This window comes from Micropterus dolomieu, linkage group LG06, assembly GCF_021292245.1.
Source record: "Micropterus dolomieu isolate WLL.071019.BEF.003 ecotype Adirondacks linkage group LG06, ASM2129224v1, whole genome shotgun sequence".
Classification (NCBI taxonomy): domain Eukaryota; kingdom Metazoa; phylum Chordata; class Actinopteri; order Centrarchiformes; family Centrarchidae; genus Micropterus; species Micropterus dolomieu.
The window spans coordinates 2,328,757-2,343,130 of NC_060155.1; the positions used below are offsets into that span (position 1 = coordinate 2,328,757).

General features: G+C 41.0%; 1 protein-coding gene across 1 annotated transcript in view; it reads left to right on the plus strand.

The window, feature by feature from the left end:
- Positions 1-318: 318 nt before the first annotated feature.
- Positions 319-14,374, plus strand: part of adcy8 (adenylate cyclase 8 (brain)) — a 114,587-nt gene continuing 100,531 nt past the window's right edge. The window contains exon 1 of the mRNA XM_046051554.1: positions 319-1,417. Within this exon, the coding sequence (XP_045907510.1) occupies positions 383-1,417 (1,035 nt within the window). The 5' untranslated portion in view covers positions 319-382. The remainder of the gene's footprint in view (positions 1,418-14,374) is intronic.

Sequence of the window (14,374 nt, forward strand, 5' to 3'; positions counted from 1 at the left end):
CGCACGAGACATTTTTGGGGGTTCATTTTAAAGATCAGATTTTCTGCCGTCTGCGAAAGCTGCTACCTGAAACCGTTTGCACCCCGAACCTCCGCCTTGTTTTTCACGGATCCCCGCGTCCTGATGGTGCGGACGGTCGGCGCACAGCGGCTCGAGCTGCTGCTTGGACGCGCCGCCCGGTGATATTTAGCCTTCAGCACAGAGACACGGAGCATGGTGATGATGATGGTACACGATTAACCCGAGAGATGCTTTTCAACTCGAGTCGGATTTATGTGCTGTTTCTTCAGTGGGATCGTTCGCGTGACGATGACCTCCAACCGCGCTTTACCCAGTGCCGTGCTCGCTGCAGCCCGAGAAAGAAGCACGCGCCCCCGGTTCGATGCGCACGAGAGGACGTCGTCTCCCCAAAATCGCTGAGCTAACTCGCAGCCGGGAAGGGAGGGACAGACTACTACAAACCCACACAACCAATAGGAGAAGAAAAAGAAAACAACAACAGCAACAAGCAGCAGTGATGGAACTGTCCGAGGTCCGGTGCTCCAGCGCGAGCGAGGAGCTGTACACTATCAACAGGACCCCGAGCAGCAGCAACAACAGCAACAGCAGTGGCAGCGCGCGACCCAAACGGCTGCTGTGGCAGAACGCGGTGCGGCACATCACCGAGCAGCGGTTTATCCACGAGCAGGGCGGAGGAGGGGTGAAGGGCATCGGACCGGATGAGCCCTACGACCCGAGCCAGGGCGCGAGGAAGCAGTCGGCTGGGCGGACATCGGTGGGAGACCGACACAATAACGGCGGGACCAAGGTGTTCCCTGAGCGCGCCAGCAGCGACCTGGGGTTCTTGCAGATCGACTGTGCGCCGAGCAACTCCGACTTCTTCCTGAACTGGGGCTACACGTACCGGGGCGTCATCTTCCCCACGCTGCGGAACGCCTTCAAGTCCCGCGACCTGGAGCGGCTGTACCAGCGCTACTTTCTGGGCCAAAGGCGCAAGTCAGTGGTGGTGATGAACATCCTGGACGTGGTGACCAAGCTCACCCTGCTGGTGCTGCACCTCACCCTGGCCTCCTCCCCAATGGACCCGATTAAAGGGACGCTCCTGGGCTTCTTCACGGGCATCGAAGTCGTCATTTGTGCCTTAGTGGTGGTGAGGAAGGACACCACGTCGCACAGCTACCTGCAGTACAGCGGCGTGGTCACCTGGGTGGCCATGGCCACGCAGATCCTGGCGGCCGGGCTGGGCTACGGGCTGCTGGGTGACGGGGTCGGTTACGTTTTGTTCACCCTGTTCGCCACCTACAGCATGCTGCCGCTGCCGCTCACATGGGCCATCCTGGCCGGCCTGTTCACCTCGGGGCTCCACATCCTGGTCCAGCTGCTCATCAACCAGAATGCGCAGCTCTCTACCAACCAGGTAAGCTCTCACCTGTCCTCCTCCTCTTCTCCAGTCATTCCTGCCGTTTTCTCCATCTGTTCCCCTTCTTCTCCCATCCGCTCCTCTTTGTCTCTTCTACCCATCCTTCCCGTCCTCTCCTTTGTTGACCTTCTTCTCCAGATTTCTTTCTTCTTCCACCCATTCATGCGTCTTCCCCTAAATCTCTCCTCCTCTTTTTTCCATTTTCCTCCCATTTCATCTCTTGTCCTCCATCTCTCTTCCACCCCGCTCTTTTCCATCTCCCTTTCTTCCTCCCATAGCATTCTATATCTCTCTTTCTTTTTCCACCATCCTCCATTCCCTTCTTGTCTAACTCTCTCCTCTTCTCCTTTATTGACCTGTTCTTCCTTTCCTTCTTCTTCATCCATCTTTTTCCTCCCTCCTTATGCTCTCCTTCATCTCTTTACTGTTTGTTTCGATTCCTCAGTGCATCCTTCCAGAAGCCTCCAAACTTGTAGATATATGTCTGCAGAGTTCTGCCTGATGACATGTTGGTGTGTGCTGATGCTCTCAGCTGTGAGGGAATATTGTGATCTGGGTTCATATACATTTTCCTCTGTGTTTGCTTCATTCTGAACATAAAAACGAAAACTGGGCCGCGGTTTATTTGCAGCAGACACTTTCCTTGTCAGTGAAACTTCACTTGGCTTATGTATTATGAACAGGTGTTCATTTGTTGCTTTGCCTGGACTGTGTGGTGCTCCCTGTCTCTGACCACCTGATTTGAATTTGTTTTTGTGAAAAGTTTCAGTTTTAATAATGAAATAAGGCAGTTTTGTGTGACTGCTGAGGTTTCAGCACCAGGAGCTGTCCAACACACACACAGACACACACACACACACACACACATACACACACACTCTGAGATCCTGAAATGCACTGCAGCTCCAAATAGGTTCAGCACCCCCTGCTGGTAAACATTAAAATTATAAATCTTTCACTCCAGCTGTTTTCAAGGTCAGCTGATGTCAGATACAGGCAGAACTTTCCACACAACCTGCATGCATCACGAACCTTCTTTTATATTTAATGTAAGTCAATGTAAGTATAGACCATACAGTGCAGTATATGAGCTCTGTATTCCAGTACATTGGAGTTAAAATATAACTAATAGCTCTGAGGTCAAAATGCTGACTTTCAGATTTAACTTGAGGCCCTTTACTTCTAGATGGACAGTTTAGGACTATTAGCTTGTTTTATAAATAGTCCCCCTCAGCAATGGTTGTAAACTTACCGAAAAGACATTCAAGGACACTTTCACTGGTGAACAGTCCCTCAAACCCTCAATCCAACTGATCATGTATGTCACATCTGAAGACCAGAATAAAGGCAATTTCAGACTCAGAATAATGTATTTAAAATAGTGCCATGCAGTCTTCCATTCCTCTGGTTGATTTATGTAGGAGAACAAGAGCATTTAGATCTGGGGATTTAATAGGGTTCATTTTACTGAACTCTGTATACATCCTAAAATGTTTTTGTTGTGTGTCGTGATGATGCTTAAGCTGTGTAATGAGACTTCATTCTTATAATCTCTTACTGTTTTTTTTCCTAACAGTACTGTACTTGTGAGCCACATGGGAACCCATACTGTAGGTGATGACTAAGTAAGCCATACATCAACAAAAATGCTTTATGATTGGACCACATAGGTGCACACTTTACAGATCATAGTTTATGCTGTTAAAATGGTTTCACTCCCCGTTTAAGTAATGTGTCCATCTTGTTAGGATTTAAGGGAGCCTGTCTGGTTTGAATGTAAACAGAGAGAAAACTGCTGCAGATTAAGTGCGGTAGTGTTTTGACAGAAAACTATCACCTGAAGTGGATTATTCAATATTTGAAAGTCTTTAGGCGCGTAAAAAGGGCAGTCAAGCCCTCGGATATGTTTTGCCTTTAATTATTTTCTCAGCATGTGTGTCACACGTTCTCAAGTGCAGTACATATCTTATTTCAGAGTTAAGGGCTTCACATCAACATTAAACTCTTCACATCAGCAGTTAGCTATGAAATATATTTCCCTGTCAGTTTGCTCATTTCTGGCTATGTTTCCAATTTTCTCAGTGGCTTGAGTTATTCCTGTTGTGAAAGGAGCAGAGATGACAACATGTCAGGCACCCAGAGGATAATTTACAGTAGGGTTTATTCATAACATTGAGGACAGTTATATGGCTTACAGGTAACAAATCTAGACGATACAGAAACCTCTAATATATGTCAGAACACAAAGAAACGATAAGCAGTGCAACAAAAAACAAATCAGCAAAAACACAACGTGAGCAACAACTCGCTGGATGTACAAAACAAATGTTCAGTTGGCACATATAGACGAGAGCATACACGAGACATGAGATTTTTAGCCTGGGACACATAGACTACTGAGTGCCAGCACCAGTACCAACATGATACTGTTAAATACGTTTCTTTGCTCATAATATGTTTCTTTTGCATATTCTTTGGTAAAATTTGACATTAACCTAACACAGATAGCCTTTAAGAACACTGCCTACATAAAACAGTATAAATGAACAAAATTATGAATTAAGATTTTGAATGAAATCATATCAGATTAAACTAATATAATGAGCTAACTAACAGTTCCTGACAGATTTTCATACTTGGCTATATGTAAGTATATAAGTCTTCAGAGGTTCAGTGACTGAAGGGACATCATGATGTTTAAAATGAGATGGTGATTCACACTTTGAGGGGTCATGTTGCAGAGTTTGTTGGTCCTTGTTGTCAGTGGCACATGACCCCATTTCACAGTTGCAATTTTCAGTATCATTAATATAAAAAGACTATTTTTCATATTTCTAATCTCTCAGAGCTAATGTTAAACATTTAACCATAACCAGTTTGTTATTTTGTGGCATTTAGGTTATTAAGGCCATTAGCTCTCTGCTTTGGTATTTGTATACTTTTTCATTTCATATTTAATTATTTTATTAGTCAGAAAATTAGAGCTCAAACAACTTGTCAACCAACTGATTAGTCGATCTACAGAATTTTACTTGGCAATAAATTTGATAGTATAGATTAATCAATTATGTAAATTTTCAAGCAAAAATGAAACATTTCATTCTCTGGTTCACTTCAGGATCTGTTGCTTATTTCTGTTTTAGATGATTGTAACTCAAAATCATTGGGTTTTGGACAAAACAAGACATTTGAAGACATCTTGGAGTGTGGTACCTTAGTAATATTTATTCAAGATTTTCAGACATTTTTTAGACCAAACGGTGACCCCACACAGGTTTGGCAGATTTAGTTCCAGTGGTGTATTATTATTTTTTAATTTCAGTTTCTTAGACTGTTGTCTTGTATGTACATTATGCATATTTAGAAATTATTGCAGATAAGAGTAACAATCAGAAGTGGGTAGAGTAGCCAAAAACTGTACTCAAGTAAAAGTACTGTTACTTTGCAAAAACAAGTACTCAAGAAGTCATAAAAGTGATCATCAATCAATAACCACCTGAGTAAGAGTATAAAAGTATTTACTGAAAAAAATACTTGAATACCGAGTAACTGAATTGAAAATACAAAAAAACACTGGGTCATTTTCCCCAAGTCTTTCATTTGATGTGGATGTGACTGGAGTTATTTCAGTTACTGATGGTCATCCTCAGATAAAGGTAAAGAAGTGAACATACACCTGTATTTATTTGTGATGAAATGACAAGTCATAATTTCCTGATTAGATAACCTGCCACATTAACACCAGGACAATATTCCCAGTGTGTATCCATCAAGTGTGATTACAACATACTACATTAATATTATAGTATGTTAGTAAGTACGCCACTAAGTAAAGATTGTTTAAATAAATATACCTCTTTCTTGTTGTCTCCTTTTAGAAATTATGATTTGGCAAACAAATCAATGTAGGAAATAATGCAGTGATGTTTCATAATTTATTGCCCATTAAATAGAGGAGTGTTCACTTCTTCACTTTACCTGAGGAAGATCATCTGTGGTTTAAACATATCAGTCACATCCACATGAAAAGCACAATGAATGTATCCAGATGTAGTGGAGTAAAAGTAAGGATTTTTAACTAAAAATCTACTCAAGGAAGAGTAAAAGTATGATGCATTAAAATTACTACTGCAACTCATGCTGCCTGATCTGAAGGCTGGATAACCATAGCCTTGTCCTTCTACTGGTGTCACGCTGAATCCCATCATGCTTTACTACAACGTCTCAGCTGACCCTCTGCGTGGCTGTAAAGATGAGTAGACGTGATGCAGATGACTGTATGCTGCACAGTGTATCACTTGTTGTGTTGCTCTGGGGAGGATTTCCTATATTCCTCTTGGGTGGGTTAGCTGTGTCACATGTGGTCATAGCCATGGACCCGGCGAGCCTCTCAGAGGAAAAGTCAGAGGTCGAACCTGCTGTTAACTGGGTTCACGATTCTGACAAAAGACACATTTTTGTTTAAATGTCTTTGAATAACATTTTCATTTACAGGACTTCAGTTTATAGACATGGATGATTCCCTTGCCTTATATGTTATGGTAATTAAAATAAGACTTTCCATAAATCGTTGATATGTAACAGTTCAGTCATGAGTCTATTAATTAGCGTCCCTGCGCCTTGTGGTAAGTCTCAGCTTGTGTCATTATTATAAGTATCAGCTTGCTGGAAACTGTGTGGGCAGGAGGGATTATTTTAGCATCGCTTGTTGATATTAGTCATCCTGAAAATGCTGGGAGATCAGCGCATTACATGTTCTGTCTTAATGTGGCTGCAGTGACATGCAAGCTCGGGTGCGTGCGGCTGGATGGACGCAGTGGCGAAGGAGGATTAGGACAGCTCATTCTACACTCCTGGGGTTAGGAAGACTGCGCTCGCTGTGAAATCAAACATCCTCGATTCAAGCGGCGCTAATCTGCTCTTATTAATTGTGTTTGCTTAAGGATGTGGTGAACATTTAAAATACACATTAACTACAGAGGGGAGACGAAGAGGGGAGGACGTTGACTGTCAGTTTAATTAGAAAGGAAAGCTCAATATTTATCAGATGTCTCAGAACCACAATGTTAAACTGAAAGTTGAACAGAGCAGCACAAAGATGTATTTATGAAGGAGAAGCCATAACTTAAATTAATGATCACATTTGTTGCAAAGACCACTTTAATGGGTGATTTGTGGTATTTTGAGGATGTTATTACAGATAATTAAACTTGATAGTAGGCAATAACAATCTGCTGCATTAAATCAGATGCTCTGTACTAATGTACGCTTTATTTTTTATGTTGTATGGCGACCGCCAAACGTGATTAAGCCAAACATCTCTGCTTTCACTGTAAATGCAAATTTGTTCAGCTTAACTTCACAGTAATGGTGCGACAGCCGTAGGATTGTTCCATAAGTTAATTGACTACATTGTTAAAGTGAAGGCAGGTAAGTATGAATTTAAAAAACGTAATTCCCCAAAGATGGATATTTTCCCACTGCCCATGTCTCCCTCCGTCTCTGAGCCTGATTCTTCCTGTCAGACTCAGAATAGCCTTCATCGATCCAGCTCCGTCTCTTTAGAGTATCTCTGTGTCCCTGCTGGCCCCACATCCTTTGTTTCTGGCCTGTCGAAAGCTTCAGTTTTGGCATCTGTATTACCTTTAAAATCTTCTCACCGGTACAATGACGTTCCTTCTTTTCACTCTCTAACCAATAAGCTCATATTGACCTGCTGTTTGCTTTTTTGTCCTCCTGAAAAGAATCCACATAGACCTGATTCTGCTTCTCCAGTCGCTGCTGTATTGATGGCTTCCTTTGTGCAGAAATCATTTAGCCTTTTTACTTGCTGTTAAATGAACAGAGGGATCAGTAAATAACAGATTAGGTATGGAGCAGTGTGTGTGTGTGTACAATAATGTGTGTGTTTTGATCTTAGGGGAGTGTTCTTGTGTAGCTAAGAGCATTATAAACCCGTCAATAGCAATGTATCTTCTTCCCTCTGTTCACACTCATGTTACACACACACACACACTCACAGCAGGAGCTTTACACTCGCCGATTAGCCGTTCTTCAAGCTCCCTGCAGTTTCCTCTTTCAAGGTCAAACTCAGCTTACCTGAAGTGCCAGCTGCACTGAGGAGATAGAGGAAGGAAAAAAGATATAAGGCCAAATGTGGATTTCGTAAGGAGATGCATGCATTATCAATCTCTTGCCTTTAACGTGCTCTGAAAAAAGGGCACATTGTCTGCCAGCCAATAAAAATCAAACCCATTTTTATTTCTTTTTAAAGAAGTCTGCTGTGTGCTTTCATTCCCATTTTAGATTTCAAGCGTTTGTGTTAGAAAGAACTGATCAGATTTTCTGTGACTGATTCTTTCAGCGTTTTTTAAAACAGTGCCACTGGCTGATCACGACACCATTTGCGGATTCAAATGAACCATTTTCTAGAATTTTTACTAAAAACAATGCACCACATTCATGCACAGCAAAGACGAATAGTAAAGGTTTCTGATTATTCTCACAGCTGTGTCTGCACATGTAAATAAATCACAGGTTTCATCCACACACAGTAATCGTATGTTACTGGGTGCGTGCTTTATGATTGAGGTGCTTATTCATCCGGTGCCAGTGCTGGTTCATGGGAAGGTTTTACTGCAGTAGAAGCGGCCTTGGCTCTGTCCTCTGTCCAGATTATCTGATAAGAAAAATGTCATAATTAATCATTTGTTAAAAACACTTTAATTGACCAATGCTTCTTCATGTGGTCCTGCAACAAGGCTGAACAATGAATCACAACACATCTTTGTAGCATCCATGTTGTTTCAACATGTCCTCAAACCTAAACGACAAGATGGGTTGTTAGTCAGTGCCTCCCAAAATGACATATATGAACACTGACAGGCGTACAGGACCTTAAGTACTTTATGTAAGTCATATGACGTAAGTTTAAGTTAGGTCTTGGCAATAAAACTACTTAGTTAGGTTTAGGAAAACATCATGGTTTGGGTTAAAAAATGCATGTGATGTAAGTCAGTAAAGTTATTTAACCTATAACTCCAAATGAGTCAACATTAACCTGGTTTCACACAGGACTAGAACACCAGTCTCCTGGACGAAAGTCCTAGGTTGACACATCCATCCAACTGACCAGAAAGCTTTTCTGGAGCTTTCAATCATGGGATGTTCATATACTGGTTTGGTAGCTGACAAAGGATTCTCACCACACAGAGTAGCTGTTCTAGAGCTTTCACAGACCATCTTCCTCAGCAGATAAATTTGCCGAGTTGTTTGGATTCATGGATTTGGTTATTAAAATTTTTTATTTATTTAAAAAAAATCTGTACATGCTCCCCCTAGGTCAAATCATTCATGACCATGAAGTTATCACAGCTATGCAGACGACACTCAGATCTACAATGGTTCCATAGACTGACTCTATAAGTGCTTAGGCTACATCCACACTACTATTTTTTTGTTTTAAAACAGAGTTTTAAAACAAGAACAGTCTCCATCCACACCAATGTTTTAGTTGCGTATCTGAATTGATCTTTGTTTACAGTGCATCAAAAATTTAAATATCGTGAAAAAGTAATTTTTTCCCCCATAACTTAAGTTAAATATTAGAATAAAGAATGTATAGTACAAAAATCTAGACCTTCTGAAAAGCTGAAAAACGTTAATTTATGCACTCAGTACTTGGTCGGGTCACCTTTTGCAGGAATTACTGCATCATGGTGGCATGGCTTTTAGGCAATCAGCCTGTGGCTCTGCCCGACGTATTATGGAAGCCCAGGTTGCTTTGATAGCGGCCTTCAGCTCGTCTGTATTGTTGGTCTGGTGTCTCTCATTTTCCTCTGATAATGCACATAGATTCTCTATGGGGTTCAGGTCAGGAGAGTTGGCTGGCCAACCAAGCACAGTAATACCATGGTCAGTAAACCAGTTACTAGTGGTTTTGGCACTGTAGGCAGGTGCCAAGTCCAGCTGGAAAAGGAGGACTACTGAGCAACGGCCCAGTTCTTTTTCTCCTTAGCTCAGGTAAGACTCTTCTGATGTTGTCTCACTGCAACAATGCACTGACTCCAGCCTCAGTTCACTCCCTGTGAAGTTCCCACAAGTTCTTGAGTCGGCTTTGCTTTACAGTCCTCTCAAAGCTGCGGTCATCCCTGTTGTATGTGCACCTTTTCCTACCACACTTTAACCTTCCAGTCAACTTTCCATGAAAATGCTTTGATACAGCATTCTGTGAACAGCGAGCCCTTTCAGCAATAAACCGTTACTGAAAGTAACTGGGAGTATAAAGCCACTATGGAAAACAGACTCGCAGCAAAGCAAATACGGTGACATGCACAGTACAAGTGTACAAGTATTTGCACAGTACAAATATTTTAAGAAAAATACCAAAACGAAAACACTGTCAATAGCATTGTGTTTCTGCTTTGCATGACTGATAAGACCCAATCAGAGAGCCAAATGTGAACGTCTGAGTCATCGTTTTTGAAGTCCTCACTTTTCACCTGTCTGCACTAAAACGCTACCCTGCAGATTACAACCAAAACGGGATCAGCAGCGTATTCAGACTTCTCTGTTTTAGGTCTTTGGATTCGCCATTTTAGTCTGGATGGGAGGTGCAAACATAGCAAAAGGTCAGTGTTCTAAAACAAAAACGCATTAGTGTGAATGTAGCCTAAGAGCAAGTTAAGAATCTTGGTGTTTAGAAATAAAGCTGGCTTTTCTTGCCACTTTAAAGACCTCTTGTGTACTCTGGCTAAAAAGTTGAGATTGAATGTAGTGTTGCATCACGTTTAAAAAGCTATTTTCAAGATACTTCTACTTTGATGAGAAATAATTTTAGCTGTAACAACAGAACATTCTCAACATCATTCTTGTACTGCACGTTTTGGAAAGGATGATGAAATCATTGAAATTCTTATTTAGATGGTTTCCCATGCATACTATGACTTTGATAGCCACTTTCACTGACACAGTTTCTGTCATCGGAAGTCGTGACCATTAAAGTCTGGTCTCACCTTGGTGCCGTCTATCTGCAGCTTTCCTATTTATTTCATCTCTGAAGATGATTCCTCCTCTTAGCCAAGCGTCTTTAGACTGACCCAGCTTGATGAAAAATGATTTCTGAGGGAGGAGAGAGATTGCCAGTGGGGTGTAGAGGGACAAATCCTTTATCTCCTCTCCTTCCTGTTCCCTGACCCCTTTATACCCTCCTCCTCCTCTTTTATTACGCCAGTTGCATGCGATTGATCTTAGACAATCTTGCTGTTACTAGACACTGCACTCAGCCACTCTTAATATTTAATGAAGGATCACGGCCATCAGCAAGAGCTTTCTGAGCTTTTAATGGCAGAGTTTTCCAGTGACATTTTTGCGTTTGACCTCCCCAGGCACTTCCAAAAATTGCTACTTTAAAGCTTTTACCATTCTTCATTCTTATTCTTCTGTCATGAATAAATTCCAAAATCAGGGCAAGAAATAAACACTTTTCATCCATATAGAAATCAACAGATGATTCTGTCGTACTGATGGAATTAATGCTGTGGAAATGTATGTGACTGACTTTATTATGACTTCCATTATAGCGCAGGGCTCTTGGGATGGCAATGTCTTTCAGTTCACCTTAGTCCATCTCCAGACTGAAATATCTCAGTGGCGGAAACGGGTGTGGTAATCCCATCTTTTGTAATAGTGCCCCTTGCAGTTGAACGTTTTCACTTCACATCCAGTGAAATATCTCAACATTTACCTGATGGATTGATAGAAAACTCGTAGTCTACTGAAATAACTGTCCACTTTTACAGTTTGAGAGGAGACACAGTCTCTCAGTTTTATGTGACGAAAGAATAATATGGATTAAGCAGTAAGACACAGCGCGGCAATTTTCAGTCACTCAGGTCTGTTTAAAGGTGGAAAGAATTTAGGATCTGGCTTACTGCCATCACAAACTTTACTGTGGGGTTTTTGGCCTTGGCCACCATTTTTCACTGTGTTTATTCCTCCGGGCTCATCCTCCGTAAAACCAAATGAAACAGTCTGTCTGGGAAAATTATAGCCACCGAGTCTGGGTTCTAAAACAATAAAGAAGCTCTCCGCTTTGGGCTGAAACCTTTTTGTGAAAGCAGTTTTAGTGCCAGAAGCCTGCCCTGACCTGATAAATGACACATTGTGTAGATTTACTGCACAGTCAGTCCTGAAACCACTGTCAGGGACTATAGAAGCTATTTTCCACTTTATTCTGTCTTTCACTGCAGTTTAGTTGTTTGTTGCTTTTATTCAAACGTCATGTCATGAAATCCACATTTCCTGAAATGTAAACTGAAATGTGTCAGTTTTGAATCAGTGTCTTCAGCAGTGGTGACGACCTCCAAAGTTACCTGCAAGTCATCCAGTTTTTCTTGCCAAACGCTGACTCAACACTCACCCTCCCTTCTCTTCCTCTATTATCGGCCAGGCAGCCAGACATTTATCTCAATGAAAGCTTCTCTTTGTGGTCCTTTCACTGAATTGCTGACAGGACCTTATTACTGGTTATTGTATTGCTGCTGGTAAATAGAAGAAGGCTGAATGCTCTGATGTGAACTCTTTTGAATTTTACAAGCTCACTGACTTTTTTTGGAGACCCTGACTGCGTCACGCATGCAGAGCATCAGCTATATGTGCTTCGTCAGGGTTTTCAGGATGCATTTGTGCTGCACAATCAAAAGCTTCTGATCAAATTCTGTTCTGTGTCTGCCTGACAACAAAAAAATAAAGACAAGGATACTGTTAACCAAGAGCCATGTCTTCTAAAAATTCTCTTTATATACAAGTAAGTTGCAACAGCAAATGTTTTTTGCAAGAAACATAACGCCACATTACAATCTTTATCAACACAATCTGTCCTAAAAATTTACTTAATTAATTCACAATATGTGTATTCTATTATCTTTTTATGTGTATCTTCAAGAAACTCAAAGCACTTGGTTAAGGTTAGGGACAGATCATTGTTTTGGTTAAATATTAAGGACATGACAGGACATCTCCTAACCCCCTAACCCTAACCCCTTAACCAAACCACAACCACTCAACTTTCTCTAACATTAATTTTCACAACCTTAAATGTGCTATATTGTGTAGTCTTTACCTAACCACAGACTGTCAAATTCCCGCTCTTTAATTTTCACAACCCTAAATGTGCTATATTGTGTAGTCTTTACCTAACCACAGACTGTCAAATTCCCGGGCTTTTTCCATTTCCTGGGAAAATGTTGGCAGTGAAAATAATCCAGGCAGCTGGAGTTGTTGCAGTTAGTGTGCAGCTACTTGGCGTGTGTGACTTTATTTGAATTTATCCAGTGTCATACAGTATGTTGTCTCATATGTTGTTAAATAGATTCTAGATTATGTGCTATGTATTATGTATCATGTATAAGCTTATTGGAGGAAAAGAAAAGAAAATCACCCGTACGTCCTAGAGAGCTGAAATGTTTTCAGCACATCCACTGATATGTGACAAACGTTTGCCTCACTGCAACCTATGGTCAATTCAGAAGTCAGTCACTCTATATTTTTCAGAATATGCTAATTCAATTAACATCTGTATCACCACAAGTCTTCATTCAAACGCTACCAAAATCAACACAGACATTCTCTAGATGGCCGATATGAAGTGTTTTAAAGAGTTTTCAGATCGGTCAAACGGTGAGTCTGCAGTGATATTCAATAATACAATAATAATACAATAATACTGTAACTTGTACAGTAAGCACAACATTTTCTTTTTGGCTTAGTGTTGGGTCAAAAGCAACCAAAATAATTGACAACACGCCCAAAACCAGCAGAATGATGTGTGATTTTTTTTTCAGAATTTTCTCACCAACATTGTGACTGTTAAAAACTGTAAAGCGTTTTAAGTTTAAACTGACAAAAATATCTGAACCTTTAAGTCACCTGCATCTGTTCTTCTCCTCTGAAAATGTCAAATGTTAAATATTTTGTGACCTTCTTGGAGCTTGATCATTGCCGCTTGCGGCTATATTTAACATTTATTTTGCACTTTCACAAAACAGCATACAGTTACAAAGATCTTTATAAATACACAGACAAGCTAAATACTGAACTGAAATAATAGGTCAATCAATGATAAAAGACTCTCTTGTAAAAGAGATTAATCTCAATGTGACTTAAATATTGATTTAATTGATTTATTGATTGAAGACAATGTTAAACAGAAACATCACAATCTTTCTTTGTTCTGAGCATGGCCTATGGAAAGATTCTTGTCAGCAGATCTTTTTTTAATTACTTTTTGTGCAGAAAATTGATTTAAAAGATGAAATATATGGGAGGAATACACACCATGGAGTGCTTAAAATCTAATTCTTTAGTTGAATTCAGAAACCGGAGTGAGGCAGTCGGATCCTCATTCTGAGCACAGACAAAAACAAAAGCAGAACAACAATGAATGTCTGCTTCAACTTCAGCTCTCCTTCCACCTGATCCTCCCCTCTGTGTTCTCTGTATTCTCCTCATTTGCTCCTCCCAGTCGCTCCCACGCTGCCTTTTTATATCAATTAAGTGTAGCTGATTCTTGAGGCTGGCTCAGGAGGTTAAAGGACACACTTTCTTAATGGACAGTGTTGTGAGAGATTTGACCCTGAGACCTCTCCTATGAGGTTTAGGGGTCAAACCTCTGGTCATAAAGGGATGCATCAATACTCAGATAGGTGGTTACATTTAAATCATGCCCAGTTGGTACAAAAGGGCCTACTGTGTGCAATGGAAATATTCCCCACACCATTACACCACCTGTGACTGCCTGAACTGGATTCTTGTTGTTTACACCACATTCTGATCCTGAATGCAGAAACTGAGATTCATCAGGCCATGCAATGTTTTTCCATCTTCAGCTGTCCAGTTTTGGTGAGCCTGCACCCATTGTAGCCTCATTTTCCTGTTCTTTGCTGATAGGAGGGG